The sequence below is a fragment of the Heloderma suspectum genome, chromosome 1 (assembly GCF_057233095.1).
Source record: "Heloderma suspectum isolate Gila_16-S chromosome 1, 16-S_ref, whole genome shotgun sequence".
Taxonomy (NCBI): Eukaryota; Metazoa; Chordata; class Lepidosauria; order Squamata; family Helodermatidae; genus Heloderma; species Heloderma suspectum.
Genome location: NC_139458.1, coordinates 49850706 through 49870305, shown reverse-complemented (window position 1 = coordinate 49870305; position 19600 = coordinate 49850706). Strand labels below are relative to the sequence as shown.

The following is a 19600-nucleotide window of genomic DNA, read 5'->3' as shown; positions in this document are numbered from 1 at the left end:
AATCCTGTGCATGTTTAGACAGCAGAAAGTCCTACAACTCCAAGCATTCCCCAACCAGCCATACTGGCTGGGTAATGCTGGGAGTTTTAGGACTTTCTTCTGCTAAACATGCATAGGATTGCGCCCTTAGTGTCAAGAAGAATCTTCATCAGGATTTTTTTCTCCTCCGAAGCGGAAGTGAAAACTCTATTTCACATAGAGACATTGTACGCTATACAAGTCCTGAGTTAGAAAAAGCACGAACTGTTCTTTTTTTTTTTTGCAGCTTCGGGGGGCGGGGGGGGTGAAGTCGCGGGGAAATACGCTGCTTTTTCCACTGTGTCCTATGGGCAGCGAGCTTTCACTTTTGCTCAGATGGAGACCAAAAATGGCGTTCTGTGTGAACTCGGAGGACAAACGCTTTGTGTGTGTCTCATTTATAAGTCTACGCCGGTTCCCTCTGTTCCTCCCTATCCCGTCCTCAGGATGGCTCGGCTCAGCATCACCTTTCCTCCCCTGGCCCGTTTCTTCCTTTCTGCCTCGGTTAGTCCCAATTGGTACGGCCCACTTCGCCGTGCCCCGCCGCTAGCTACAGTTGGTCAATCCCAGGCCGTATCCGGCCTCTGCCGGGCCTGGTTCCGGTGTGCGCCCTGGGGCTCATCCTATTGCCGCCGCGATGCTGTTCCTCTCGCTGGCCCGGGCTCGTTGCCTGAACCGGGTGCTCGGCCGCTCGCTCTGCGTCGTTCGGCAGGTACCTCCCGGGGAAGAATGGAAGGCTGGGAGGAGGGCAGCTACCGGGGCCGGCGGCGGGCGGGCAGACGGGCGCCAAGGGCAACGGGGGGACGCGGGGCGGGGGGACAAGGACCGCAGAGGGGAGCGGCCACAGTCGCGGCCGGGGGCTGCCTTCCCATCCTCTCTCCAGCCCGTGAGTGACTGAAGCCCCCAAGCGGAGTGTTGGGGACGGGCGGCGGCGGCGGCTCCTCTTATAACCGGGGTGCCTCTCGGTGGCTCCACGCCCCGGCCAGCGCACTCTTTTCTTAGGTTGAGGCAAGTCGGGCTGGAGGCGAAGTCTGTGTTTGGGAGGCTCTTGGATGTGTTGGGGGTGCTGCAAGGCTGGATCGGGGCGGGGAACCGGCCTGGCGTGAAGGTGGCTCTGAAGGTTGAAGTCCCCAGTGACATATTCGCTCGTCGGGAATATGTGCTCGTGTGGAAGCGCGCGCGCTCGTACGTGTCCCTGCATGCAGAAGTGGCCTTCTTGTTACACCCGAGTTTAGTAAAGATTAGTTATGCCGGCGTGACCCTAATTGCCCTTGCACCGTGGGTGTTTGCAAACGAAGCCCTTCCCCCTCCTAAACGCAAAGCTGGTGTAACCTGCCTTAATATAGAAGTAAACACTGCTGATCTGTTTTCTCTATTCTATATAAAGTATGTGTAACGGGATCTTCGTTAATGATCCTCACCAGTATTGCACTGTTGCAAATTATTACAGTGTCAACCTAGTTTTGTATTTGTGTAGTAATGTCTTCAAGACAGATTTCCATTGTCTCATTAAAGCTCCTTTCAGCTTAGCAGTTCTTGCCAGTGGCAGCATCCTCATTAACTGCAATTAATTCTGGCTACCAGTGTTTTTTTTCTTTCTCATTTTTTATTCTGTTCAAAATAGAGGAATTGCTATGATTTTTATATTCTGGGAAGTGATAAGAAAAAGCAAAATACCTGCCAGGGTGTAGCAGAAGGTATTCATTCGACTTTGATCAAACACCCTAACTAAAACATCACTGAAAGAACTTCAACAAAGAATGGAGGGTGGGGGGGTTCAGGGAAGGAAATGTTGGTTGCTGTATCTTAAAGAACAAAGGATGAAGGCATTGCGAGGCTAAGCATGCTGTTTTGTATGTCAGAGGAGAGAACCAAGCTATGGACAATTTGGGATTGTTCTGTAAAAATAAAAGCAGGAACGCAAGATGAATTCAAAGTTATGGAATTGAATGATTAGGTAAGATGAGAAACTTAGATTTCAGTATCAGTGAAACAAAGAAGGAATGTATAGAAAGCAATATTGGTGCAAGAGACTATTCCACCTAGTAGAAGAGCTCTTTGTGTTGCTGCTGAACTCACTGTTGAACCTTTTGGGGAGAGGGCCAGTCCTAGGATAAATAGTGCCCTGGGTGAAGAGTGCCTTTGGTGCCCCCCACCCCCATAGTGAGTTTTGCAGGACCACCCAAAGGATTTATGGGGCCTGGTGTAGGTGTGATCTTCATCCAGAATGACGTTGCTTGATCACTCAGCCACCGTGCTACAGTTTGCACAAGCCAAAGTTGGAAAAGCCACATTCTGAGCAGTGGCGGTGCACTATGCAACACAGCTGAACTATTACTGGTTTTATTTATAATATTTTTTGTTTTGTATCAGTTCCTATCCTTTGGTAAACATTCTTTATTTTAGAATATCTGTTATTTTTATCTTTAAAAATAATAAAGAAAAGTTATAAACAAAAAGGTATCCAGCTGATCTCTTACAATTTATGGCTTTATTTTATTATTATTTATGTAGTGCTTGTAGTGTTTACAGTATTTGAAGTGTTAAGTGCTTGGTTGCCTCAAAGTAAAGCTGTGTTCCACAGAATTTACCCAGTGCAAATGACATCAAAGTGGAAATTGAAAAAGAGACATACTTCATAGCTAAATGAAGGAAGATCGTTTTTGTAGCTAGCACCCAAACAACCTGTAGAACCTTGAAAGAAAGGTTGCAGACACTTAGTTTGTGCCACCCTAGCTCACACCAAGCAGTGCATTCCAAAAATAGATGGACTGAGCTCAGATTGGTGCCCCCCTCAGCTCAACTTCATGCCCCCCTCAGCTTGGCACCCCAGGCAACTGACTGCCCAGCTTACTGACCCTTAAGGCTAGCCCTGGCTAAAGTCTATCAATAAGCTGTTTGTAGGTAGAAGGAACAACTGACAGGAATAGCTAAGCATGTTAGATCTTAACCACTAATGATGTACTTGAACAATGAGTAGAGCTGTGACCTGTATTCTAAATATTTACTATATGTGTACCATATTTTACCTGTTCTCCTTGCTGTCACAATGACAGTTAACCAGTGCTTAGACTTTGCTCCATTTAGGGCCACAAAATGTGTGTTCTCTTGAATTCATGACATTCCAATAGTGGAAGTAAAGAGAGGAATAACATGAATTAACTTGTGTATACAAACATAACTATGGAATGCATATAATCTAGGGTATGTGGATGATTACATGTTACAGTGGGTAGCCATAGTCTGGGATCAGTGGCTATCTGTAGTGTGTTGAGAAGTTTTTTGGGGAGGTGGGGGTTCTCACGTGATTTATTTATTTATTTATTTATTATTTCCTGTCTATACCTCCCAATAGCCGAAGCTCTCTGGGTGGTTCACAAAAATTAAATCCAAACAACACACAATAAAACAATTTAAAATATACAGAACATTAAAACCACAATATAACAATACAACCACAATAAAACCTAGCAGCGGTGCAAGAGTTTAAAATGCAGATTTAAAACAGCAAAGATAAAAATTTAGAAAGCTAAAATGCTAAAATGCCTGGGAAAATAAAAAGGTCTTCACCTGGCGCCGAAAGGAATACAATGTAGGATGATATATTCCATTTGGTGTTCCTGTTGGGAATATAGTATATCTATAGCATATGTTTCAGTTGTTTTTCTTAAAACTGAGCCTATTACTCCATGAATGCAAGGGCAATATCTTCCACAAGTGAGAACATCTCTTTTTTGACAGGATGAGCCCTATTTTCTTTTAGTGAAAGGTTACATGAGAGGCACCAGCGGATCTCATTTTTGTTCGTTCGATACAACATAAATGAGGAACCATGTAACATGAAGCTTCAGTTCCATCAAGGAGTTCTGGTGGGTACACTGAGAAGGATAGAGTAGTATTCACTGCTGCACCAATCAATTTCTTTGCGTTATGCTCTGCTTATTTTGACTATTAGATATTCTACATTTCATTTTCTGAAATATGTCAGGGCTGGGCCATCTTTTAAGACTAGCAATCTGTGATATGCAGTAAAGAATATTATGTATTCTTGATTGCATGCTATCTACTAGCCAGAAGCGAACATCATTAGCTGAAAACAAGTATGTCTTCTAATTCCCAGAAATTGGTGTAGCTGATCATACCAAGTTTTCCTGCCAGATTAAAAATGTCATCATCCTATCCCACTCAAAGAGCTTTATAATCTAGTGTGTTTCCTCTCAGCTATGATTATTAGCATTTCACAGGATTGAGGCTTAATTATTAAACTGCCTACAGCATACATGGGTGAGCAAGGATTTGAACCCCCCACCTTTCACTGTACCAGATTCATATTATCATTTTGCTTTCTAGAGATAAATGTTTGTACAAGGGTGATACATAATTGTAACAACCTACTTTTGATAGGATCAGAAGTGCCAAATTGGATTCTTCCTTGATATAATCTATGCATTGAAAGCTTTTTTTTCCACTTTAAATATTGCAGAGTTAAACTCTTAGGCTTCATGATAAAGGGAAGATTTTGCCTCCTAATTTAAGAGGGTTTTTTTAAAACCTTTATACCAGTAATCATCTGAGGTTTGAACCCAAGATACAATTGGTGCAATATGTAACAGTCATACCTGAATATTTAACTACCATATCAAATAACAAAGACACACATAAGGGTTGAATAACCCACTCCCCTTCCTTATTAAGGCTACACCTTATACACACATGGAAGTAAGTTCCATTGAACTCAGTGGGACTTACTTCTGAGTAGACATGCACAGGATTGCACTGAAAATTATCCATTTTGTGAACATAAAAGAGCAGCATATAGACAAAGAAATTTGATCTCTTGTACTAGGCTGTCTGGGTTTCTTTTTTCCTGTTTTTTAAAAAAAATTGTGAAAGGGTAAGGTGTTAACTTGGGGCTGCTTACTTTGGCAGACTAGGGCAGTTGCACCCTAGTGTTGTGAGGAGTAGTCATTATATGGCCTACTGAGGCTGAGTGTATTTATTGTCTAGTTTAGAATGTGGATTACCTTGGAAAGTTGAGTCCACTTTGAGTTACTCCTGACTATTCTTTGCATTGGTGATTGTATCGTTTTTCTCTTTGGCAGGGGAATTGTCCGCAGGGGAAACGTTCACTCCCTGGTGAGTCTTATATTTGAGGTTAATAACTTGTGCTTTTCATAATTCCTGTAAGAAGAAAAACCCGAGCAGAACCTGGATAGAAACAACAGTAAAAAATAACATCCATTTTCATTTTTTCCTTTAAACTAGCTATTTAAGAAGTGGTTACATTAAGCATGAAACCAACTGCATCTTTCCATGAGGAAGACTGATAGTTGTGTGGAGTAAATAACCATCAACCAACATGCAGGAACATAGGAAGATGTCTTATACTGAGCCAGACCACTGGTCCGTTTAGCCCAGTATTGTCGACACTGACTGGCCGTGGCTCTCCAGAATTTCAGGCAGTTTCCAGCCCTACCTGGAGATGTCAGAATTGAACTTGGAACTTTCTGCATGCTAAGCATGTGCTCTGCATGCTAAGCATGTGCTCTATATGTGCTCATGCTAAGCATGAGCTACAGTCCCTCTAACAAGATCTGTTTCTAGGCTAGCATAATTGAAAGTGATCATGACCCAGAAGATGCATTAACTAGTTTTTACCTTCCTTGGTAACTTCTGCTTCCAAAAATAAAATGATTCATGTCTCCTGCCCAAATATTAGGATGCATAGGTGGGCAACCGTGGGTTTTTCGAACCCAGTTAGATAAGTGAGAGATTATGAAAAAGCACTCATGCATTTCCTATTCATTCACTACAGTGAAGTTTGTGCCGGAGAGATTCTGTACGAATTATGCTCTGTGCACAAAATATATACAGCTGAAATAAAAACACTAAGTTGCATGCAAGAGATATTAGAGGTAATTCTGATGTAATGCTTCTACTCGAACAGTGACTTTCTGAGTTCATCCCTAGAGCGCATACATGCTGCAAACTTGTATAAGAATGTATTAGCCCATGTTACTTTCCTTCAACAATTCCTCAGGTGGATCCAGCAGGTATCTAGAGTTTTGCTCATGGGGATTGTTCTGGAAAAACACATGGGGTGACCCATTCTGGCGTAACTTTTCTGTATATAAGTTCTATTAGGATCACTACCACCTGAACGGAAAATTAGTTGGAATCAGTGCTTTGTAGGATTTTTATGCTCTTACCATTGCTCTTATCATTGTAAATGTGCCATCAGTCTTTCCCTTTCCAGTTCTGTTTTGACAATCACTAAAGTCTGCTTGGTTTCCCTACTTGAAATCTGAGGTCTCTTGTGTTTTCATCAGTGAATGCAATAACGTAGTCTTAATTGATATCTTCCATATAGCATTTCCAACAGAATTAGATTTTCTTTGTAGGCCACTTTTACCATTTTAGAAATTGTGTGTAGTAAACTTTTCAGTAATTTGCTAAAGTGGGGAAGGTCATGGAATGTGAAAACTTAACTAGCCATTTCTCCCAAATGTAGGTGAATAGAGTGATTCTGGGGGAAATGTGGTAGTGGAAGGAGGTCTCTAAAATATTCAAAACCTTTCAAGAAAGAGTCACTCTTATGCCAATACATTCTTCATTTCCTGATAGATATTAACCTTATCTATCTCTTTGGTCAACACTTAGCTTTCTGATACTGGGGCTGGTTTCATCCTGTACAAAAATGCATGAAAATTGTTGAGGATTAGGGTAAGTTTGTACCCAGTGCTGATCAGCGGCTGTCCTTCCTAGCTTTTATTGCACTTAAACCTTCTTGTCTTGGTCTACAAGTTACTGTAATAAGTGACCTAAGATAACCAGATTTCTAGTTGAAGTATTTTCTGTTTGACAGGTGTGTCGCGCTGCCAGGGGCTGGCTTATGCCAACAGCAGGAAGCATTTGTAAGTATACAGCTTACAAAGTCAGCATATATAAATTGCCACAACATATTAATGTTGGGGAGTAGCTCTACATCACTGGTTCTTAGTCACATTATATAGGGGTGGGCAACTGGTGGCCCTCCAGATGTTTGGCCTACAACTCCCATCAACCCTAGCCAACATAACCAATAATGAGGAATGATAGGAGTAGCTCATCCCTGCATTATAGTAACAGAGAGGGGTTGATATACTCTGTGTCCCAAAAAATCCTGCACCAGCATTCTTGAACAATCTTAATAATCTGAATTAAGTAAATATGTGTATTTTCTTATTTTTCATTGCTTATTTTGCTAGTTATAGAGGAGGCAACAGTCTAGGAAGGTACTGAAATCTTGATCTCTGCAAGCCCTACGTGATCCCCCTTTGACTTCTGAGACCTCCCACCTTCAATCCTATCTTCATAGCCATAAGGTCTAGAAATATGTAACTTTTCCAGTGAACTCTGAGGTTCTTGGGATGTTTAATTCTGCACTACCAAATTCCAGACTTGTGTTGTGTGATTGCAGAAACACTGAATACTAACACTCACAGCCTGCCCTCTCTATCTCTGATGAGAACTCAGACCAAGCTATTTCAAAACAAAGACTCTGCAGTTCTCATAATTAGGGGGTGTATCAAAAATGCTTTGGCTCATTGTGATTAGAAGTTGAAGGAAAAGGAGGGAATTGGACCCTTTTACCACCCTCTTCATCTTTTTGCTATAATAGAGCACTCATTGCTGTAAACATTAGTGCCATCTCTGCAAATATCTGATAAAAATTTTGAGGGAATAATGGAAGAAGATATATGAAGCTGTCAGACCATTGGTCTGTCTATACCAGTATTGTCTACTCTGACTGACGGTAGCTCTCTAGTATTTCAGGAAGAGGTTTTTCCTAGCACTTGCTACCCAATATCCTTTTAACTGAAGATCTAGGGATGGAGCCTGGGGTCTTCTGCATACACTCTGACACTGAAATATGCCCCCGCCCAAGCTTCAGGTGGTGAGGCTGCTGACTACTGAGGTTATGTATGTGGCTACCTTTTTATGGGAACCCACAGAGTGTTCTCACTGCAAGTATCTATGGTACTACTAAACGGTATCAAATACACAGTTCATTGTTGGAATGATGCTGCAGGGCTATGTCTGTCATGTTGGGCTGCCTACTGCAGCCTTCCCCAACCGGTGCCCTCCAGATGTTTTGGACAATCCCATCAGCCCCAGCCAGCTTGGTTAATAGTCAGGAATTCTGGGAGTTGTTGTCCAAAACATCTTGAGGGCACCAGGCTGGGGAAGGCTGGCCTAGCACCTTCTGTATATGGGTGTGTGAAGGAAGCATATCTTAAGTTGCTTGAATGAGGCTTTTTGTGATGCTGTGGTAACCCATTCAGACAGTTTTATTAAAGATGAGAATAATCACTAAGGCAACTTTGGCAAGTGTGGGTTGGGTCTTTACATTTCCTCTATTAACATGTCTTTCGACCACTGGGGTACTGACTCAGGTTCACCCCAGAAATAGGCTCTCCCTTCCTTCAAGTGCTCTGCATGAACTCATATGCCCCAACAAGCAAGTTAAAAATATTGGTGGGGCTGCTAATTGGCATCCAGCCACCCAAGAGAGAAAACACAAAATCTGAATTACTTATAAACTTCCTACTGTCATCAACTGATCTTTTTCTTCTTTCTTGCTCTCCAGGGTAAATGGCTCCCGTGTCTTCACTGCCCGTTATTTCAGAACCACTACAGTGTGCCGTAAGTAACTGAGGTACCAGCAGCCAACGGGATGTGGGGATGTCTGCTCTACTTGCAAATTCTGCTCAAGTACACATAGCCTTGTCTAAACTATTGTTGGGATCGGGTCCAGGCTCCCTGGTTTGGTTTCTGACTCTGATTCAGATTTGGAGGTGGAGCTAGAAGAAACCCAGCCATGAAATTCCCCAAGGCTCTCCAGGAGTCAACGAAGAACCTTCCCAGGTGCTTATCAAGCAGGAGGGCCAGGCTCAGAGACTGTCTTCCCCCCTCTCCATGGGAACCCGGCCTCTGTCGGAGTGGGAGGGAGTACTGGAATTGACAGATGCCAGAGCTCATCTCCAAGTTAAGTGGGCGGAGCTGAGAGGAGTTGGGGGGCTTTCCACCAGATTGGCTGCCCATCAGCAGTTGGGTCAGGAGGATCCTCCCTGAAGGGATCCCTGAAGGGAGGAGCCCAGAAAAAGACTGTCGAGCATGGCGGGAAACCGTCCATTAGTTGAAAGGCAACTGCCCTGCTTTCAGTAACTCCCTTAGCAAAAGTCCTATTTAGCTGATTATGCCCAGAGGACAGTTCCCAGCCTTTGTAGTTGCTACAGATGCGAAGAGGTGCTATTAACAGAATAAAAGAATTTGTGATTGCACAGAGTCTCTGTTGCATCACTACTCAGCAGGAGGGCTTGGAATCCTTGACAACTATGTGCAGGGGTACAAAGTAATAGGAGATTAGATTTGTGCATCTTATACTGCTGATTGTGATGCTTTTTTGTAGTTTGGACTCTGGCATGTTATGTTGCTTTCTGAACTTTTTCCCATGTCTCAGTTCAAGTATTATTCATTATCCTGTGACATCAATGTAAATGGTGCTGTGCATAAGACTATAATCTAGAAAGACAGTCCCCTGTCCTGAGCAGCTTAAAATTTATGTTTCAATAGTGTGGGTGATCATGGCCATGTTTGCATTTCAAGCCATCATTTGTGAAATGAACAAATGAGCAGGAATGTCCTTTGGGAAGAGGAAAAACTTGGAAGCTTTCTCTTCCACTTCTGTCATGTCATCAGGACTGACAAACTGTGGCTAACATTAACTATGGTTAGTTTCAAACAAACCAATTTGAAACCATAGTTACTTAAGCTATCTTATTTAAACTAAGCATAGTTAAGATTAGCCACAGTTCAAGGTCTGAGTGACACAGCAAGCTGTGATTAATCATTATGCATTGTGTAAAGATGTACTACCTCATTTCATCTGTCCTGAATCTACTACTGATTAATTTCATTGGGTGCCTTTCAAGTTCTAGAATTATGAGAGAAGGAGAAAAATATCCAAATGAGGTGGATTTTAGGCTGGGGTTTGGAGAGAGAGAGAGGGAGGTGGCACCACCTAGACGTTTTTGCAGGGAGTTCTAGATATAAGAGCAGGAGAAGGCAACCAGAATTGGGTTGGGGGCCAGATGACTGCCTACCCAGCCCTCAACAGACCGAATGACATAATTTGGTCCCCAGTGGATATATGGAAGATGATTCTCTTAGCATGTCCATCAGAAAGCAGCTTCACTGTGTGTGGTTCTTCTCCCCTCAGAGAAGGCCCACATGCAACAAAGCCACTTGGCCTGCTCTGCACATTCTTCCCCTGGGGAGAGGATGTAGGGAAGGCACAGTTTTATGTCCCCAAGGGGTACATTGGGAGGATGACCCTCCCAGCACATCCACCGGGAACTGGCTTTGCTACATGCGGCCTTCTCCCACTGGAGAATTCAGAACTTCCACAGGCCAGATTCGGCCTGCTGGCTGGAAGTTTCCATGCCCTGTATAAAAGGTTGCAAGGAAGAGTGCACGGTTGTTTAAGAGAGTACCTGCTTTCACTTTGTGATTATTACCTTGATATTCCTTCCTAGAAATGGCACCGCATATATCCCAGAGTCTGAAATGACAAAATGTGAAGTGTTTTACGGCATACGTATGTATATGTGTCTTCTACAGGAGAGGAACTTGTTACAGTGAACACGCCAGCATTTGCAGAATCAGTCACAGAGGGAGATGTCAGGTGGGAGAAAGGTAAGAAGCTGCTCCTCCCCTCAGTCACATAAGTGTGTGTGTACACACACACACACACACACACACACACGGTCTGTTTTGGAAACAGGCTTAAGTTCTAATTGGGTAAAGAAGCACTGGATACTCTTATTCTGTAGGTAAAGGCTGATCAAACTTGTTTTAGATTACAAGGCCAGTCACGTGAGGTGTGCCTGTCCAGCCCATTATTATGATCCTACAAGTCTGTCATGAAGATACATGTAAGAACTAAGGCTTGCTGTGAGGCATTGTTGTATGCTTGAAGAAAATGGTAGAGCACAGCTCCTTAATTTTTTTCTTTTCTCTGTTTAGCTGTGGGAGATGCAGTAGCAGAAGATGAAGTGGTATGTGAGATTGAAACAGATAAGGTAAATGTCCTGTTGTTGCTTTATTATCATTATAACACACAATGTGAAGATTCACTTCTATTACTTTAGGGATGGGCAAACTAAAATAATGGATAGTCACAAAACCTAAGCAGGGGCAATCACTTATAAAATACCCCAAATTGTTTAACACTCTAGCTTTTGACTGAAAAAGAATTCTTGATTTCAATTATGCTTTGTGGGAGCTGCATATCCTCCCATCATTCTCAGTTTGAGAATGAATCAGTTCTCTGTATGGGGGGTGGGGATGGGGGTGGCAGGCATTATACCACTGGCTTCCTTAAGGGACTCTGGACTTGTGAACATCTCTTTTAAATGACTCACTCTCACTTTGTTTATGTGATGACATACAGTGAGTTGATTTCTAGTGTAATATATATTCTTCAAGGTGTGATATCTGCATGATGCTGTGCTTATTTTCATGACTTTTGCTAAATAGCCAATTGCATTTGTGGATTTTTCCTTTTCAAGAGCTGGTCCCATTTGCTTACATATGATTAGTGGGCAACTCATTTATCCTCTATTTGCAGACATCTGTGCAGGTTCCAGCTCCAGCAGCTGGAATAATTGAAGCACTTCTGGTCCCTGATGGGGGGAAAGTGGAAGGAGGTACACCATTGTTTAAACTCAGGAAAACTGGAGGTAAGTCGAGGCCATAGAACCAACTTGGTCATTTCTCTTTTCTACACTGTCACAGCTTCCAATCTTATTAAATTAGGAATTGATGGGTTTTGCAGTCCCCCCACCAAAAAATATATCTGGATGTCCATGTAGGTTCTGTAGCTGGACTGAATCGTACACATTTGATTGATTTCCTTCGTTCTGGCAGCAGAACTTCACACTAAAGTCTTGCAGTGTTTTAGGAGCTGTGTGGGAAACCATTAAGGTTTGTGACTTGTTGAAAGGCAAATAAAATGAAACAGGTTTTTGGAGGAGTTTGGAATGCGGGAACATGTGATTCACAAGGAGTTGCTGCTTTCGTGCCCACGGAAGCTACAGCAGACTTCCAGAGGCTTGAATTTTAAAACAGTCAGTGGAACTTACTGCTTACCTTCTGGTTGGTGACTGCTGTTTTGTGACCTCAAGTACTTCCAGAAATGGCCCCAAATGAAGATTGCCAAATCTGAGGCCTTCCCTGCAAAGCTAAAGACTGGGGTACCCTTGGTTGAAGATGGAATCATAGAATCATAGAATAGTGGGGTTGAAAGGGGCCTACAAGGCCATTGAGTCAAACCCCCTGCTCAACACAGGAGATAAAGAAAAAAATAAAACGGATATAAAATAATTTACAGCAGCAATAAGTAGAGCATTAGAGTGGAGCATACCCTAAAGTAGCAGAACGCAACCTACTGTCCTCCAGATGTTTTAGATTACAGCCCCTATAATCCCTGATCATTGGCTGTGCTGCCTGGGACTTATGGGAGTTGCTAATTAGGTTTTTGTTTATGTGCTTCTATCCTGCTTTATAGAGCAAAAAGCCTTCACAAAGTAGCTTACAATAATAAACTGGTATAAATACAGTCTAAAATCATAAAATTAAATATAACAATACAATAAAAACAGACATTTAAAGTAGGGGTCCAATAATGCAAGACAGTTAAAAAGCCTTCCAAAATAGGAATGTCTTCACAACACAAAGACAAACCATGAGGGAGGGAGCTTGGCAAATCTCCCTGGAGAATGAGTTCCACAGTTGTGGAGCCACCACTGAGAAGGTTCTGGGTTGGATCCAGATTTAGGCATGTGCAGCTGGGCTGGCGGAAGCAGACATCCCCATCCCTTTTTCGTCGTGGCAGTTCTTCTAGCTCCCTGAAAATGCTACCCTGCTGCATGGGGTGATCTTTGGTGCAGGACAAGTGGGGGTCCCCCCCAAAACCTGGCGGAGGCACCTTCCGTCAACAGGAGGCAGATCCTGGATCTAAGCTTCTGTCTCTAGAATCTTCCAGTCAGATCTTAATTAATGGCAGGCCCGAGAACATGGCCTCGGATCCCAATCTCAAGGCTTGGATAGTGTCATACAGGCATAGGTGGTGCTGGAGATAACCTGGTCCCAAACTGTTTTAGGGCTTCAAAGGTCATCACCAGCACTTTAAATTGAGCCCAGAATCTAGCTGATAAAAGAATTTAGCCCATGGACCTTTCTGCCTTGTAAACTTGCAGCCTCTGCAAAGCTATATCATTTTAAGGGTTAATTCTGTGGTGCTAGCTACTAATCAGACAATGTAGTCCCTCCAAATCATGTTGATATAGGCTCTGCACCCCCAAGAATGTTTTTTTTTTTTTAAGATACTGAGAGGGCCTGCTTAGATGGTCTGTGAAAAAATGTTAAGTTCTATTTGCATTTTCTTTCATTCTCTTGTCATTCAGCTGCACCCGTCAAGGCCAAACCAGCAGCAGCCCCTACACCAGAGCCTGAGGCTCCTACAGCACCTGCTCCTGGAACACCTCCCTCTGCAGCACCAGTTCCCAGTACAATGCCTCCAGTGCCCCCTGTGTCAGCACTTCCTGTTGATGCTAAGCCAGGTGAGACCAAAATCCTCTCTAGTCCTCCTTAACAAGTCCCCTCTGACCTACATAGCAGAGGATCAGTCAGAATGGAAGATTGCGGAACTATCCATAGACACTGATTCCACAACGCCTGTCACTATTTTATGTGCTTCGGGCATCATCTCCCAAATGGGTGTTTCATCTCTGCCTCAGATGGCCTTGGTGTGGATCCATTGCTTGCCGGGACATGAACCCTGTTCTCTCAGTTCCTTGACACCTTTTTTTCACTTACTTTCAGTGTCTTCAGTAAAGCCGACAGCAGCTCCAGCAGCTGCTCCTGCCGTCAGAGCTGGGGCCAGCAAAGGTGCCATACTGGAACAAAGGGTAAATTGGAGGTTTCTCAATCTGATGGGGGAAGGGGTGGATGGCCACCATCTGAATAAGGCAGTGAATTAGGAGGTTGGTTCAGGCTCTCATCTTGTAGGAGAATGGTTTATCCTACACTGGCTGGAGCACTCAGGCAGGACGCCCCCCCCCCCCCAAGCTGTGGCTGGTTATTGAGGCAGAGCAGAGGGGCAATTTTCTTGCCTGAAGGAGGTCAGGAAAAGTCTCTACTCAGAGACTTGTGAGATGTGGTGCTCATGTTGTGCTGTATGATTCATAGAATCATAGAATAGTAGGGTTGGAAGGGGCATACAAGGCCATCGAGTCCAACCCCCTGCTCAATGCAGGAATCCAAGTCAGAGCATCCCTGACAGATGGCTGTCCAGCCTCATCTTGAACGCCTCCAGTGTGGGAGAGCTCACCACCTCCCTAGGTAATTGGTTCCATTGTCGTATTGCTCTAACAGTCAGGAAGTTTTTCTTGATGTTCAGCTGGAATCTGGCTTCCTGTAACTTGAGCCCATTCTTCCGTGTCCTGCACTCTGGGACGATCAAGAAGAGATTCTGGCCTTCCTCTCTGTGACAACCTTCAAGTACTTGAAGAGCGCTATCCTATCTCCCCTCAGTCTTCTCTTCTCAAGGCTAAACATGCCCAGTTCTTTCAGTCTCTCCACATAGGGCTTTGTTTCCAGTCCCCTGATCATCTTTGTTGCCCTCCTCTGAACCCTCTCCAGCTTGTCTGCATCCTTCTTAAAGTGTGGTGCCCAGAACTGGACACACTACTCCAGATGAGTCCTAACCAGTGCTGAGTAGAGGGAAACTAGCACTTCCTGCGATTTGGAAGCTATGCTTCTATTAATGCAGCTCAAAATAGCATTGGCCTTTTTTGCAGCCACATCACATTGTTGGCTCATCTTCAGCTTGTGATCGACACCAATTCCAAGTTCCTTCTCGCTTGTCGTGTTGTTGAGCCATGTATCCCCCATCTTGTAACTGTGCGTTTGGTTTCTTTTTCCTAGGTGCAGAACTTGGCATTTATCCCTATTAAATATCATTCTGTTGTTTTCTGCCCAGCGCTCCAGTCTATCCAGATCACTTTGAATTTTGTTTCTGTCTTCCAGGGTACTAGCTATCCCGCCCAATTTTGTGTCATCTGCAAATGTGATCAGCATTCCCTGCACCTCCTCCTCCAAGTCATTAATCAAAATGTTGAAGAGCACTGGGCCCAGGACTGAGCCCTGCAGTACCCCACTCGTTACCTCTCCCCAGTTTGAGAAGGTCCCATTGATAAGCACTCTGAGTCCGATTCTGTAGCCAACTGTGGATCCACCGGATCGTTGTTTCATCTAGCCCACTTTGAGCTTGTTTGCTCATCAGGATATCATGGGGCACTTTGTCGAAAGCTTTGATGAAGTCGAGGTATATGATGTCTACAGCATTCCCACGGCCCACAAGGGAGGTTACTTGATCAAAAAATGAGATCAGATTAGACTGGCAGGACTTGTTTTTGACAAATCCATGTTGGCTTCGAGTAATCACTGCATTGGTGCTTCCAGATGGATTGCTTTATCACCTGCTCCAGAATTTTCCCAGGGATTGATGTCAGACTGACTGGTCCGTAGTTCCCAGGTTCCTCCTTTTTACCCTTTTTGAAGATAGGGAAAACATTAGCCCTCCTCCAGTCATCTGGCACTTCACCCGTCCTCCATGATTTCTCAAAGAGAATAGATAGCGGTTCTGAGAGCTCTTCTGCCAGATCCTTTATTACTCTAGGATGCAGTTCATCTGGCCCTGGAGATTTGAACTCATTCAAGGTAATTAGGTGTTCCTTGGCCATATGCCTATCGATCTCAAGCTGCAATCCTACCCCTTCAGCCTGTTCTTTGCCTTTGCCAGGGGGGTCATACGCCCTCTTTTGGGAGAAGACTGAGCCAAAGTAGGAATTGAGCACCTCTGCCTTTTCTTTGTCATCTGTTATCGTTTTGCCATCCTTATTTAATAGCTGAACAACCATTTCTTTCCTCTGCCTTTTACTATGCACGTAGCTGAAGAAAGCCTTTTTGTTGTTTTTAGCATCCCTTGCTAACCTCAGCTCGTTCTCAGCTTTAGCCTTCCTGACGCCATCCCTGCAATTCTGTGCTACCTGCCTGTACTCTTCCTTTGTTACTTGGCCTTCTTTTCACTTCCTATATGTGTCCTTTTTTGTTTTCAGGTCATCCCTAAGCTTTTTGTGAAGCCGCATTGGCTTCTTCTGTTGTCTTCCACCTTTTGTTCTTGTTGGAATTGTTTGTAATTGTGCCTTGAGAATTTCCTTTTTTAAAAGCTACCCACCCATCTTGGACTCCTTTTCTCGTTAGCATCGCTTGCCATGGGACCTTACTTATCATTGTTCTGAGTTTATCAAAATCAGCTTTCCTAAAATCCAGGGTACACGTTTGACTACACTCGGCTTTTGCTTCCCTTAGAACCAAGAACTCAAGTACAACATGGTCGCTTTCCCCCAGAGTTCCTGTAACTGCTACTTTATCCACTAAGTCATCTCTGTTGGTTAGGATCAAGTCAAGGATAGCCGATCCTCTAGTTCCTTCCTCTACTTTCTGTAGGATGAAGTTATCCACCATACAAGTCAGGAATCTCGTGGAGGGGCCGTGTTTTGCAGAATTTGTCTCCCAACAAACATCAGGGAAATTGAAATCCCCCATTACTACTACATCATGCTTCCTTAAAACCTTGGCTATTTGCTTTTCAAAAGTTTCATCCTCGTCTTCTCCTTGATTGGGTTGCTGGTAATAGAATGCGACCACCAGGTCCCTTTTATTCTTTGCACCATTTATTTTGATCCAGATGCTCTCGATGGGGCTACCAAGCTCATCCTCCTGTATTTCTGTGCAGAGATATGTATTTTTCACACACAGTGCAACCCCACCTCCCTTTCTGTTCCTCCCTTTCTGTTCCTCCTGTTCTTTTTGAACAAGTTATATCCTTCAATTGCTGTATTCCAGTCATGAGAGTCATCCCACCAAGTCTCAGTTATACCTTTGTTGTTGTTCAGTCGTTCAGTCGTGTCCGACTCTTCGTGACCCCATGGACCATAGCACGCCAGGCCTTCCTGTCCTGCGCTCTCTCCCGGAGCGTGCTCAAGTTCATATTCATTGCATCCGTGATGCTATCTAGCCATCTCATCCTCTGCCGTCCCCTTCTCCTTTTGCCTTCAGTCTTTCCCAGCATCAGGGTCTTTTCCAGGGAGTTTTCTCTTCGCATTAGGTGGCCAAAATATTGGAGCTTCAGCTTCATTATCTGTCCTTCCAATGAGCACTCAGGGTTGATTTCCTTTAGGATGGACTGATTTGACCTCCTTGCAGTCCAGGGGACTCGTAAGAGTCTTCTCCAGCACCACAGTTCGAAAGCATCAATTCTTCGGCGCTCAGCCTTCCTTATAGTCCAGCTCTCACAGCCATACATTACTACTGGGAAAACCATAGCTTTGATTAGACGGACCTTTGTCGGCAAGGTGATGTCTCTGCTTCTTACTATGCTGTCTAGGTTGGCCATAGCTTTCCTCCCAAGGAGCAAGCGTCTTTTAATTTCATGGCTACAGTCACCGTCTGCGGTGATCTTGGAGCCCAAGAAAGTAAAATCTGTCACTGCTTCCATTTCTTCCCCTTCTATATGCCAGGAAGTGATGGGGCCAGATGCCATGATCTTCGTTTTTTTAATGTTGAGTTTCAAACCAGCTTTTGCACTCTCCTCTTTCACCCTCAACAAGAGGCTCTTGAGATCCTCTTCGCTTTCTGCCATTAGGGTGGTATCGTCTGCATATCGGAGGTTGTTGATAATTCTCCCAGCAATCTTAATTCCAACCTCTGATTCATCCAACCCGGCATTTCTCATGATGTACTCTGCATATAAGTTAAATAAGCAGGGTGACAATATGCAGCCTTGTCGTACTCCTTTCCCAATTTGGAACCACTCGGTTGTTCCATGTCTGGTTCTTACTGTTGCTTCTTGGCCCTCGTACGGGTTTCTCAGGAGACAGGTAAGGTGGTCTGGTACTCCCATCACTTTAAGAATTTGCCACAGTTTGTTGTGATCCACACAATCAAAGGCTTTAGCGTAGTCAATGAAGCAGAAATAGACGTTTTTCTGGAATTCTCTTGCTTTCTCCATGATGCAGCGAATGTTGGCGATTTGATCTCTAGTTCCTCTGCCTCTTCTAAACCCAGCTTGTACTTCCGGTAGTTCTCGGTTCGCATACTGCTGAAGCCTAGCTTGTAGGATTTTGAGCATCACCTTGCTGGCATGTGAAATGAGCGCAATTGTGCGGTAGTTTGAACACTCTTTGGCGTTGCCCTTCTTTGGAATTGGAATGTAAACTGACCTTTTCCAGTCTTGTGGCCACTGTTGAGTGTTCCAGATTTGTTGGCATATTGAATGCAGCACTTTAACAGCATCATCTTTTAGGATTTTAAATAGCTCGGCTGGAATACTGTCATATCCGCTAGCTTTGTTGTTACTAATGCTTCCTAAGGCCCACTTGACTTCACTCTCGAGGATGTCCGGCTCAAGTTCAGTGACCGCACTATCATGGCTATCAGGGACATTCAGATCTTTCCTGTATAGTTCTTCTGTGTATTCTTGCCACCTCTTCTTAATCTCATCTGCTTCTGTTAGGTCCCTGCCTTCTTTGTCCTTTATCATGCCCGTCTTTGCACAAAACGTTCCCTTGAGATCTCCAATTTTCTTGAAGAGATCTCTAGTCTTTCCCATTCTGTTGTTGTCCTCGATTTCTTTGCATTGTTCATTTAAGAAGGCCTTCTTGTCTCTCCTTGCTATTCTCTGGAACTCTGCATTCAGTTGGGTATATCTTCCCCTTTCTCCCTTGCTTTTCACTTCCCTTCTTTCGTGAGCTACTTGTAAAGCCTCATCAGACAGCCACTTTGCTTTCTTGCATTTCTTTTTCTTTGGGATGGATTGAGTTGCTGCCTCCTGAACAATGTTACGGACCTCCGTCCATAGTTCCTCATGCACTCTGTCTATCAGGTCTAATCCCTGAAATCTATTCCTCACCTCCACTGTATATTCATCAGGGATATGATTTAGGTCATAGCTGAACGGTTTAGTGGTTTTCCCGACGTTCTTCAATTTAAGCCGAAATTTTGCAAGAAGCAGCTCATGATCTGAGCCACAGTCAGCTCCAGGTCTTGTTTTTACTGACTGTATGGAGCTTCTCCATCTTTGGCTGCAAAGGACATAATCAATCTGATTTCGATATTGACCATCTGGTGACGTCCATGTATAGAGTCGCCTCTTGTGCTGTTGGAAAAGAGTATTTGCTATGATCAGCATGTTCTCTTGGCAAAACTCTATTAGCCTTTGTCCTGTTTCATTTTGTACACCAAGGCCATGCCTGCCTGTTATCCCGGTGATTTCTTGACTTCCTACTTTAGCATTCCAATCCCCTATGATGAAGAGGACATCTTTTTTTGGTGTTAGTTCTAGAAGGTGTTGTAGGTCTTCATAGAACCGATCAACCTCAGCTTCTTCGGCCTCAGTGGTTGGGGCATAGACTTG

General features: G+C 43.9%; 1 protein-coding gene across 1 annotated transcript in view; it reads left to right on the top strand.

Annotated features, from left to right (window-relative positions):
- Positions 1-622: 622 nt before the first annotated feature.
- DLST (dihydrolipoamide S-succinyltransferase) overlaps positions 623-19600 on the top strand; it is a 40639-nt gene continuing 21661 nt past the window's right edge. The window contains exons 1-9 of the mRNA XM_084842241.1: positions 623-730; positions 5121-5154; positions 6884-6932; positions 8648-8703; positions 10681-10755; positions 11086-11141; positions 11690-11801; positions 13527-13682; positions 13945-14030. Of these exons, the coding sequence (XP_084698367.1) occupies positions 656-730; positions 5121-5154; positions 6884-6932; positions 8648-8703; positions 10681-10755; positions 11086-11141; positions 11690-11801; positions 13527-13682; positions 13945-14030 (699 nt within the window). The 5' untranslated portion in view covers positions 623-655. The remainder of the gene's footprint in view (positions 731-5120; positions 5155-6883; positions 6933-8647; positions 8704-10680; positions 10756-11085; positions 11142-11689; positions 11802-13526; positions 13683-13944; positions 14031-19600) is intronic.